Here is a 12,920-nt window from a genome sequence, read left to right as displayed (position 1 = left end):
AATAGAGATGTTTTTAAAAAGCAAAATACATTTGTTTCAGTAATAAAGCAGTTTTTAAATTAAATCAAAAATTCTAAATTAGGACTTTCAGAAACTACTTCAAAGCACACTCTTACAGGAATGTAACTTAAAAAGGAAAGAAAGAAAAGTTAGGTCTGTGTAAGCATCATCTTAGCTGAAAGCCGGTGCCCATGTGGAAAATCAGTAAAACCAAAGGAGATACAGAATCTTCTTTTTCTCCTGTGCCTCTTGTAATGGAAGATAAATCATCTGTAGTTCAATTTGATCTTTGTTCTTTTGGCGGGAAGGAAAGCCAAGTGTTTTTAATTGTCTCTGTATCAATATGACATTAATTAAAGCATCACTTGGTTGCATTTGATGAGATGGCTTCTTAATTTCATTTGTCAGATCCTGGTAAACTTCTGAATCATAAAAATTATATTTAGCATACAGCATCCTTATTTTTACAAATCTCATTCTAATTATTTACAAAATTGGTAATCCTTGTATTGTTTCTAACACAGGTTCTTTCACTTGGGCATTTCAGAAACTAGTAAAATAAAATTTCACAAAATAAGAGCACTAACAGGCAGCTTCAACTTTTTATGTATTCTGTCATCATAGTCAGCATTGTTTCTTGAAAGAAAGAACACTTTTAACACCTAAAAATAGAAAAGATAATTTTAGAATAAAAGACAGCTTTGTTGTCCTTATTTGTATCATTTTACCTTGGACTGCAGATTGTGCTGCCACTGGTCTACAGTCCGGAATTTGGGACTGGTTGACCTGTGATATGATTCACATTTAACAAGAATGGCATATTGAATATAATAAAATTGAACGAGATTGCTTAGAAAAGAATACCTAGTAAAGATAGTGATCACAGAAGGCCTTCGAGGACATTTTCAGGTTACCAAAATAATAGTTACTCAAAAAAATTTTTCAGGAAAAGCTAAAATTGTTTCAGAAATAAGCATAGTTAAGAAATTAGCTTTAATATTATTTTAATATCCCCATATTCTTATTGCATAGTAAGAGCTAACCTTTATTGAATGTCTGTTACCTGTCAAGCACTGTGTTAAACACTTCTTACATGGATTAGCTATTTAATTCTAACAACTCTATGAGGTAGATAATGTTACTAATGAAATTAATTTGATCGTATACATTTTTTCCATGTGAAATAATTAACATCGTTGAATTATAAATCTTGGATGACAGTATAAATGGTATGGTAGCATCTTAATAAGACTACTCAAAATGAATGAGGATTAATATTTCAAGCAATAAAATAGCTTGCTAACCTTGATTCTGTCACACCCCAGCACTATTATGTTTCACCCCTTGCATCTATTCAGGCTTTCAGCCTTGACAGTTATGATTGAAATTCATTCAGTAATCTTTCATTTATGCATAATTAATATGGACAAGACAGAATTTTAGGTATTGAGGGATTTTATGTCTGTGTGTGTGTGTATACACACACACGTATGTTTAATATGCTGGGGTTTCTGTTTTCAAGGAGTTTACTATAATCTAGTTGGATAAAGAAGCTTTTCTTCATGAGCATGAAGAAAAGCTCACAGTTCTGAGGTTAAATTATGTGAGATAAAACATGAAACAAGTCTGCACAAGACTGCTTAAGGCCCAAATCCAGGCTGCTACTTGTTTCATATAACCCATGATTTAAGACTGGTTTTTGTGTTTTACGAATTGTAAAACAAAACAAACAACAACAAAGAAGAATGTGTGATAGAGACTTTATGGCCCAGAATATCTAAAGTATGTACTCACTGGCCATTTAGAAAAACAGTTGTCTATAGAATTAGTGCAATTAGAAGACTGTGTGTATAAAGTGTGTTTGGTGGACTGGTGTGGTCTAGGAGGACCTTATAGAGAAGCTAGAGTTAATATGGGACTGTAATTGAAATTGGCAGGAAAAGGAGCAGGATCTGCAAAGATGGATGAGGCATGAATTCTATAGTATATCACGCAGATTATCTGAACACTTTGGTTGGCTGCTGTTGGTTATGTTTCTTTGGGAAAGTTTTTGTGTCATTGATTGCTTGGTTTTTACTTTATTCTTTTGTCTCCCCTTGCATGTTTCATACTTGTATTTTCCCCTTCTATAAAATGATTACAATTCATATATTGTTCCATTCTTTGTGGCCTTCTATGATCTGATCTTAACCTATCTTTCTAATCTCGTATACCACTGCGGCACACGATAACATGGAAAAGGAAATTGTATATGTATGTTAAATACTGGTATTTTTAAAAGAATAGTTTTAACAAAAGGACAGTAAGACACTCTTTAAAGGAAGGGTTAGCAAACTATTTCCATAGAGGACCCAGTGGTAAATATTTTTGGCTTTGCAGCCAGGTATTCAGCTCTGCTGTTGTATCAGGAGAGCTGCCATAGACATTTGTAAATATGTGAATGAATGAGTGTAGCTGTGCTCCAATAAAACTTTATTTACGGATATCAGGTAGCTGAACACATTTGGCCCACAGGCCATGGTCCCTGCAGTAGGATATTTCTAGGTACTTAGAAGTACTTTGGTTTCTTTTTTCTTTTTTTTTAAGAGAGTCTCGATCTGTCGCCCAGGCTGGAGTGCAGTGGCACGATCTCAGCTCACTGCAATCTCCACCTCCTGGGTTCAAGCGATTCTTGTGCCTCCTGAGTAGCTGGGACTACAGGCGTGCGCCACCAGACACCAGCTAACTTTTGTATTTTTAGTAGAGACGGGATTTCACCATGTTGGCCAGGCTGATCTCAAACTCCTGGCTTGATGAGATCCGCCTGCCTTGGCCTCCCAAAGTGCTGGGATTACAGGTGTGAGCCACCATGCCCAGCCTAAGTACTTTGAATGTCAATAGTACTGGTTCTCTTTCTAAATATACTTTTTAAAAATTATCAAAAGAGCCAGGAGTGGTGGCTCCAGCACTTTGGGAGGCAGAGGCGGTATTATCGCTTGAGCCCAGGAGTTCGAAACAAGCCTAGGCAACATAGCAAGACACCATCTCTATTAAAAAAAAAAAAACTATCAAAAAATAAATACACATAAAAAATCAACCGTACAAAAGGGATTATAGTGAAAAGTAGATCATCCAGCCATGAGCTCTACTCTCTTACCCTCTCTGAGGCAACCATGGCTATGAGTTTCTTAGATACCTTTTCAAAGTTTACTCACCATGTATAAGAACACACACAAAGGATCTTGGCAATAGCAAACACTGTTCTGTATCTTCCTTTTTTTGTATGAATATACACATAGACATACTATCTTGTTAATGCAAATAGTGTAAAATATACAGTTGTTTATGTTAATTCCTTCATTTCTCAGTATGTCTTGAAGACCTATGCCTTTACCTCAGGCTCAGTTTTTTTTTTTTACTGAATTAACAGTATTTCATTTGATATGCATGCCCTACTGTATTTGAACTAGTAATTAAGGATATTTTAAATGTTTTTCCATTGCTAACCTTGTAACATTGATTGTTCTGTTTAGTGTCATTTTTGAGACATTAGCCTCTCTTCCTTTCAATTCAGAGTACTACCAACACCATTTGTATACATGCATGTGCCTATGATTTAAGATATTTTGGCTCCCTAATGGAATGAGTGCATATTTCTTTCACTCAGGAGGCAGCAAAATGTAGCCTACTGGGGCTTCATTTGGGGTCACTTTGTATTTCACCATCTTTGAAGAAGGAGTAAGGAAATTTTTCTGGCCTTCCTATTCCCCATTCCTAAATTAAAGGCAAAAATCCTTTAAGTATCAAGGCTCAATTTCTCTCACATCCTGTTTCTAGGTTTCTCATTCTCCTGATTTAATAATCATGGGAGCTGAGTGGGAGAAGGGAATAAAGAGGGATTCCCCATGAGGAAAGAGGAGGAAAGGATACTTGCATTCATTATGTGAAAGTTTGTCACCACCCACCCACTCCCTTGTGATTTATTCCGTACAGCACCACCGCGGTCCAGATATATAGCAGGTGTAGCATGTGGAAGAAAGCTGTTGACTTGAATTCTTTCTGTTGCTTTCAGTTGCCTAGACCTGGAGCAGTGTTCTCTTAAGGTGCTGGAGCCTGAAGGAAGCCCCAGCTTGTGTCTGCTGAAGTTAATGGGTGAAAAAGGTTGCACAGTCACAGAATTGAGTGATTTCCTGCAGGCTATGGAGCACACTGAAGTTCTTCAGCTTCTCAGCCCCCCAGGTAGGTTTGGTTCTTAGGAGTTCGTGGAGCCAAACTTAGAAGAAAATCTCTCTTTTTGACCAGGTGAATGGTGTGAAGTATTTTTGGAAAATGTAAATGTGTAGGGCCTTGTTTGCTTTCCCAGGTTGAGACTAAAGAGCGCATAAAAAGCAAATGCAGCGCATGAATATTGGTTGGGTTGTGGTTGAAGAAACGAGCTACATGAGACATTTTTGAGATAGTTGGAAAAATCTGGATGTAACTACATATTTGACATTAAGTAATTATCATATGATAATGATGCTATAGGAGAATGTCCTTTTTTTTAAAAGTAGATGCATTTTAAAGTATTTAGGGAGAAGATTCCTATAATGTGCATTGGAATAGTGCAGCCAAAAAAATGAACATATATTTAATCCTATATATCTGTATAGATGAGGTAAAGCAAGTATGACAAATGTTTAAGTTTTTTTTGCTGCAGTGAGGCTTTTGAATGTTGAAATGGTATACATCAAAACCACGTAGAACTCAACCTTATCACCTTATGAGTTTTTCCTGAATTACCAACACTGGGTGAGGCTTTGCACTTCCCACATCAGGTGAGGCTTAGGAAACAGTCCTTCTTCTCCATTCAGCTCCTCTCTTCTCAGCTGCAGATAGAGTTGGTCTACAGCAGTGGTGGGAGGCAGGAGGGACATGCCATCGAAGCTGCCTGGTTGTGGCAGCACTGCAGGCCCCCTTCCTTACCCGGGGGTCCAGTGGCCATTATTTGTCCCACCGGAAGCAGAGAGGCTGGTTGAACTTGGAAGGGCAGTGGACAAAGGACCTGATGCACTCTATTTTACGTGGTTTTGATGTATACCATTTCATTATATAACCAGCTTGGTTATGATGTATTTTTAAGTTAACATGAGGAACTTAAAACTATAATTGAGATGTTATTTTTTATTGTTAGTTGTGGGATAGGGAATTAGGAACACATGGTATAGTGGTATGCTGTCAGTTACATGTACCAGAAACCCCAACTCAAATAGACCTAATAAAGAGAATACATTTCTCCTTCTGACTGAAAAGCTTAGAGCTGGTTTGGCTTCAAGAGAATCAAGGAACAATCCTGTTCTCAAGGAGTTGGTTGGTTTTTGTCTTTGCTCTTCCTTTCTTGGCATTGGCTTCCTTCCACGACTGACTTTCCACATAGCCCAAGATGTTTGCTGGCTGTTTCTGGGCTCTTCATTCTCGTCCCAGCAAAACCCAGAGAGTTCATCTGGTTAACTAGCTTCGGTCACATGCCTAACTCTAAACCTGTCACTGTGCCAAGGAGATGGAATGTGCTGACTCGCCTGGCTTGAAGCCAGGAGTGGAGTTGGGTTGAGTCAGCTTTCCTGGAACCACATGGATCACCAAACAAAACTGGAACTATTAGAAGGAAAAAGGAAGCAGCAGATGCTGGGGAGGTAACTAGTTTTCTATTTGTAGTTTACTGCAAATGGAAAGGGCCCTGGATTATAAATAAGGAGACTTGGACTCCCAGTCATCCCTGCTTTACAAGGCCCGCTGTAGGTGGTAAAATAGGCCTCTGATAAATGCCCTATGAATGTGATACACACTGTATTGGATGCTTGCCTTCTGTTTCCCAGCGCCTCTTCGTACCAACAGGGCTGGGGTGGGAATAAGTAGCTGCTAATGCCACCCTTCCAAATGCAACCGTTGACTGGCACCAAACAGTAAACTTTCTTTTTTAAACCTGGCCCATTACTGATAGAAACAGTAGACTTCCTAAAGTGGTATTTATTAATTATTACATTGCTGGTACCTGAAGCAGCACCCAGGAGTTGTGACATTTGAAATCTACCAATCTAGGTTTCATGCTGGTAAAGTCCAAGTTCTCATACTTAGTGAAGTCTCATACTTAGTAAAGTCTACTTTTACTTACTTTAGTAAGTTCTCATACTTTATGGAATACTAGGGCCTCTGAAAGCTTAGGAAACCTTTCTGGGAAGTAAATATAACATGTATTTCATTCTCTTTTTCAATAATTATGCTTAATTACTCTAACCATTGTTTGCCAAGTCTATAAAATGAACATAAGTATTCTCTGCCTCGCAGAGTTATAGGAGCTACATGAGATGATGCTGTGTTGAATTTCATCTATACAATGACAGGGGCCTCATATCTCTTTTGATTTGTGTTGTGATCACTGGCCTGAGATCTAGGGTTTCGGAATTTTTTTAAGGTTCCCATATGTGAAACCGGACTTGACTGAAATTGAGTCGTATATTTATTTAGGTATAACAATTTGCCTGAATTTTTAAAATAACATTATATTTTTATTTTTGACAGGCCAGTGACTAATAAAGTGCTACCCTAATAAACATTAGTAATCTTCCTTTGAAAAATCCATTTTTGCTCATTGTGTTTTTTTCCAAATAGGATTAGCACTTTTCTATCAATTTTCCCCAGTGCAGATTATCCTGATATTTGGCTTACAGGCTTTCTCAAGATTATCTTATAGGGCTTTTTTGCATTTGAGGAGAGAATAGGAAAAGGAAAGCAGTTTGTTTTTCTCTTTTTGTTTTTAATTTTCTCTTCAGTCCATTTGTGAGCTGTAGGGAAATATTGTTTGTTTTGTTTTTTAAATATTTTGTGAGAAATGGTCTTGCTCTGTCTCCCAGGCTGGAATGCAGCGATATGATCTTGGCTCACTGCAGCCTCTACCTCCCGAGGCTCAAGCAATCCTCCCACCTCAGCCTCCTGAGTAGCTGGGACTACAAGCACGCACCACCCAGCTGATTTTTTTTTATTTTTGGTAGATACGGAGTTTCGCTATGTTGCCCAGGCTGGTCTTGAACTCCTGGGCTCAAGCAATCCACCTGCCCTGGCCTCCCAAAGTGCTGGGATTACAGGCAGGAGCCACCACCCTGTTTCTATATTACCACTTGTGCACTTTTTCTGTGAGGTTTTATGTCGTGTTAGCCATGTAATATCCTTAGGAATTGGTTGTTGCCTGAATGTTAGTTATTGATTTAACAGTAAATATTTTGGGATCTAATAAAGCTCAGTAATTTTAGGAAGAAGTAATTAATTTGTTAGCTTATTATCTAGCATCTAGTATGAACAATCTAAGGTTTACTCTTTTTTTTTTTTTTTGAGGTGGAGTTTCACTCTTCTTGCCCAGGCTGGAGTGCAGTGGTGTGATTTTGACTCACCGCAACCTCCGCCTCCCGGGTTCAAGCAATTCTCCTGCCTCAGCCTCCTGAGTAGCTGGGATTACAGGCATATGCCACCACGCCTGGCTAATTTTGTAGTTTTAGTAGAGATGGGGTTTCTCCATGTTGATCAGGCTGGTCTCGAACTTCTGACCTCAGGTGATCCACCCGCCTTGGCCTCCCAAAGTGCTGGGATTACAGGTGTGAGCCATTGCACCCAGCCGACTTATTCTATTTATACATAGTAGAATAAAGAAATATAAGAATTATAGAGAAGAATTTTAATATTTTAATAAAGATATTGAGAATAAAAGCTACTGTAATTATATTAAGAAGATAAGCTCTGATAGAATCAACTTAATTGGTGGTTTGCCTCATGCATTCAGTAAAGTTTACTGTGTTGCAGTGCCTTTGCTGTGCTAGGCATTATGCTAGGCACTGTGAGTTTAGAGATGAATAAAGCAATAGTTTCCACCTGCTGATAGGTCATAGTTTAGTAGGGGAGACAAATATGTAAAAGATCATATCCAAGACAGTTTTAAAAAATATACATATAGTAAGTTCATCTGATCTCCAGTTTTCCCTCTTTGCTATATTCTTGAGTCTTAGTGAAAATACAAAATAGAAATATTCTAATGTTTTCTCTTTTTTGCGTTAATACTATTTCATAGAAGGACATTACTTCTTATTCCGCAGGAATTCTGATGATTTTTCTCTGTCCTTAGAGAAGCCTGGTTTGGGTTGTCCTGTGAACTGGCCTTTGAGGTCTAAATGCAGGGAGAAGGGGAAACTTTAGATTTCTTTTGATTAAATGAGAAACTATAGTCTTACGTTGCCATATTCTGTTCCAAGTGATGGTTCCAACTACAGTCAGAGGTAGCTCTGAGAGGTAACTATCATGTGGAGTTTCTCTGTCTTTTGAGAAACTGACCAAGTTTCTTTTCTGAATTTGTTTTGGTGCCCAGAAATAGCTAGGGCAGTATCCACGCATCTCTAAGTAGAACAGTTTCTGTGAGGAGGAGCCAGCTTCAGCAGTCACTCAGCATGAAGTCTGAGTGTAAACTCCCTCTGGAATTATAATTTTATCTATTTTCTGAAGGAGCCTCAGAGAATCGAGGTTTACTCTCTGTTGCTTTCTCTCTGGTCAAGCATTTCCACTGCACATGGGTTGGCCAACTTGCCCCTCAGTCTGCTCTTACTTGAATTATGTGATAGAGAAATTGCTTCTAGTTTTTAATGAGTGGATGGTGTTCATCCCATTTTCCAGCGCTAGTAAATTGTTTCCCTACTTTTATTCCTTTGCTTATCTCAGTGGGAACTGGAGAACGGGGTTAAATGAATGTGTTGAAATGGTTTTGAACCAAAGGTCTGTAATGATTTTTTTTTAGATCTTATTTAAGTTTCAAAGACTGATTCCAAAGCGACCAATATTGACATCTGTGTTATTGGCAAATGCAGATAGACTCAGATGTGTAGTTCAAGGTGCTTTTGTTTCTTTTGTTGTTGTTGTTTGCTTGCTTTTTGAGTCTCACTCTGTTACCCAGGCTGGAGTGCAGTGGCGTGATCTTGGCTCACTGCAGCCTCATCTCCCAGGTTCAAGTGATTCTTCTGCCTCAGCCTCCTGAGTAGCTGGGATTACAAGTGTGCACCCCCACACCCAGCTAATTTTTGCCTTTTTAGTAGCGACGAGGTTTCGCCTTGTTGGCCAGGCTAGTCTCAAACTCCTGACCTCAGGTAATCTGTCCACCTCGGCCTCCCAAAGTGCTGGGATTGCAGGCATGAGCCACCACACCCAGCGTATTTGTTTCTTTTGATTTTTTTTTTTTTTTTTTTTTTTTTTTTTTTTTTTTGAGACGGAGTCTTGCTGTGTCGCCCAGGCTGGAGTGCAGTGGCCGGATCTCAGCTCACTGCAAGCTCCGCCTCCCGGGTCTACGCCATTCTCCTGCCTCAGCCTCCCGTGTAGCTGGGACTACAGGCGCCCGCCACCTCGCCCGGCTAGTGTTTTGTATTTTTTTAGTAGAGACGGGGTTTCACCGTGTTAGCCAGGCTGGTCTCAATCTCCTGACCTCGTGATCCGCCCGTCTGTGCCTCCCAAAGTGCTGGGATTACAGGCTTGAGCCACCACGCCCGGCCCGTTTCTTTTGTTTTAAGTGAAAACATTGTGAGTGTAGAATTATAGGCTTCATCAGTCCTAGTTACATATATCACGAAATGGTTACCTGGAGAAGTGATGCCCTTAACCTTGAATGGGCAGACCAGAGGCTGAACAATGGGAGCTGTTCAGAGAGAACTAGCATTCTTGATGTGGGTCTCATTAAGATGAATCCCAAGTTGCTTTTCAGCTCAAGTGTTGCGATATTGCTATTTTATATCACTCTTCTTATGAAAGGTGCCTCACTGAGGGTACCTATGAGATGTCTGTGGCAGGGTCATGTGCCATCTTTTCAGTAACATCCTTTCCGTTTGCCTCTACTCCTTTTTTATTTCGTATCATTTTTTCTTAGATCCATTGTAACACATGCATTGTTAGGTTTTGGCTATTAATTTTTAATTTCTAAAATAAGTGCAAAGATTGTTTAATATTATTCTTTAGTTTCTAAAATACCTTCACATTTTATCTTCACAATTCTGTGAGGCGACAGAACAGTACTATTGTGAACATTTAAATTTTAACCAACAAACATTTATATGGAAAATGAGATCTCCAAAAGTTATCATTTGGCCAAAGTCACAGTTATTAACAAAGGTGGGGGTTAAAAACCAGATCTGCTGCCCCTGACCTGAACTCCATGCCATTGCCATTATGCTAGGAAATTTCTGAATTAAGAAACTTAGTTTTGTATTATTACCTCAGTTGCCTCTTTGACCCATGGACTTCAATTTTTTTCTTCTTGGCAACTGAAAAAGTGCTCAGAGACTGGATCTTGTTTGTAAGGGACTTTTCTTATTTCATGACCATCAGGAAATTGGCAATTATTCCTCAAAGAAAAATATCAAGAAGTGAAGAGAGAAAAAGATGGTATGGATGGGCATGAATATAAGGAAGAAGTAGAGGGAGAGAAAGGGCTGGTGAACAGGGCTGAAGGAGTATCTTTCTGGGTGTGGAGTGTTGAGGGGAGTCTCAGGCAATGTAACAGGATAAGGAATGTGATGTGGGAGACTAGATTTAGCCACAATCTATACAAATTTCAGTTGACATGTAAGAGAAACATGTGGACGTACTTTGTATAATGCGGTGGGAGGGACACACATGGACCTACTTTGGTTATATAGTGGGGGAAATTGTTAGAGGAAGAGGAATGATATTTATTTGGGCACGCTGTGGGGCATGTAGGTACTCTCTGTGATAGCGTAGAAGATTGCAGAGTAACTTTGAGGATGAGTTTTAGATGGAAGTTGATGAAAATTTTTTTTTGTTTGTTTCATGGCCTCTGAAAGTAGATGAACTTCAGTGTACGGAATAGATCTGTTTCTGGAAAAAGTATTTATTGATAAACTGCATCAACATTTAAATGTGTTGTGAGAGAGAATAACTTCAAGGGAAGCTATGATGTGTCCTTTTGTCAAAAATTATCCTATCTTTCTTATTCCAGCAGAGTTTTAAATTTTTGTTTTATTGCTTAGTAGCATGTACTTGTTTATCAGCATATGTGTGTGTAGTTGAAAGCACGATCCTTGGTTCCATCGTACCTAGTCACATTCTCCCAGGGTTACAGGAAATCAAGTAACTTCTCTGACTTCTTTGTAGATGTTATCTGAAAAATATGCTTGTTTGCCAGGAAGCTGTGTGTTCACCGTTTAAAATAGAACTTTCATTTGTGTGCCTTCATACAGCCTACGTAGCACTATACCATATTCTTTTTTTTACCTTTGTTCAGCACCTTCTCACTAGTGGGTGCTGCATTGGGGTGGCTAAGGGTTGACCATGGGTCCCTGTCGCACAAGGCTTTGTGGGAGGAAGGAAATTTGTGTGGTTAAAATATGGGAGGTATTGCAACTAATTTTCTTGACTATTCACCAGGGGTGGTTTCCAAATCACATTTTGCCTTTCAATTCTCAGTCTTTGAAGCAATAAATTGTGTATATATTTTATACACACACACACACCCCCTTGCTTATTAATAAAGTTGTTGGTGCAGGACAGGCTTATAAACTGTGAATTTAGATGTACATTAAAAGCCACTTTGTATGGCCGGGCGCGGTGGCTCAAGCCTGTAATCCCAGCACTTTGGGAGGCCGAGACGGGCGGATCACGAGGTCAGGAGATCGAGACCATCCTGGCTAACATGGTGAAACCCCGTCTCTACTAAAAAATACAAAAAAAAAAAAAACTAGCCGGGCGAGGTGGCGGGCGCCTGTAGTCCCAGCTACTCGGGAGGCTGAGGCAGGAGAATGGCATAAACCCGGGAGGCGGAGCTTGCAGTGAGCTGAGATCCGGCCACTGCACTCCAGCCTGGGCGACACAGCGAGACTCCGTCTCAAAAAAAAAAAAAAAAAAAAGCCACTTTTTCTTGGCCCAGCATGGTGGCTCACACCTGTAATCCCAACACTTTGGGAGGCTGAGGTAGGAGGATCCCTTGAGGCCAGGAGTTCTGGGCAACATATGAGGCCAACCTGGACAATGTAGTGAGACCCTGTTTCTACAAAAAAATAAAAATAGTACTAATTTTAAAAATCACTTAGTCTTGTGTCCCACACAAAGGAAGGATAACTTTTAGAACCTGGCCATGTGGTCCCTTTCCAGTAGTCACCTACTTCTTTGTAAAATACTTGAGAGGAAAAACCCTTTCCATCATTCTTGTCTCTTATCTCCTTGTATAGTGGCAGAGAATATTTGCCATGGTATATATTCATGAGCAGTGTCCTGGTGTGGGATTGCTCTTTGTGTGATATACTTTCTCAGTAAGATAGGCTCACTGTGGCAGAAAGCAGATTACCATGGGAGATATATTGAGAATCACCAAGAGGCCAGGCATGGTGGTTCACTCCAATAATCCCAGTGCTTTGGGAGGCTGAAATGGGGTGGATTGCTTGAGCCTAGGAGTTCAAGACGAGCCTGGGCAACATGGCCAAACCCTGCCTCTACAAAAAATGCAAAAAGTAGCCAGGCATGGTGATACACACGCTTAGACCCAGCTACTGGGGGGCTGAGGTAGGAGGATAGCTTGAGCCCAGGAGGTTGAGGCTGCAGTGAACCCTGATCATGCCACTGCACTCCAGCCTGGGTGACAGAGCAAGACCTTATCTCAAAAAAACAAAAAAAGAATCAGAATCACTGAGAAAGCAAAGCATAAGGGTTTAAAACCTTTAAAAGGCAGGAAAACCTAGGTTTGCATCCTGGTTCTGCCATTTTACAATGTAAAAAAAAAAACAAAAAACAAAAAACAGTCTCAGTTTAATTTAGCCCAGGTAATCTGGGTGACCTTCTGCAAATTATGTACCTTATTTTCATCGTAACATATATGTAAGTAATATCTACCTTATGTGGTTATTTCAAAGGTTAGTGATAAAAATGCC

At 39.6% G+C, this 12,920-nt stretch overlaps 1 protein-coding gene across 3 annotated transcripts in view; it reads left to right on the top strand.

The window, feature by feature from the left end:
- The window catches only part of LOC105477057 (MALT1 paracaspase), an 86,044-nt gene that overhangs the window by 5,384 nt on the left and 67,740 nt on the right, over positions 1 to 12,920 (top strand). For all 3 annotated transcript variants that reach the window (XM_011733397.3, XM_011733396.3, XM_011733395.3), the window contains exon 2: positions 4,052 to 4,218. In XM_011733397.3, coding sequence (XP_011731699.2) covers positions 4,052 to 4,218 — 167 coding nt within the window. The remainder of the gene's footprint in view (positions 1 to 4,051; positions 4,219 to 12,920) is intronic.

Source organism: Macaca nemestrina, chromosome 19 (genome assembly GCF_043159975.1).
Source record: "Macaca nemestrina isolate mMacNem1 chromosome 19, mMacNem.hap1, whole genome shotgun sequence".
In the NCBI taxonomy this organism is placed as follows: domain Eukaryota; kingdom Metazoa; phylum Chordata; class Mammalia; order Primates; family Cercopithecidae; genus Macaca; species Macaca nemestrina.
This window is presented reverse-complemented; position numbering and strand designations above follow the sequence as displayed.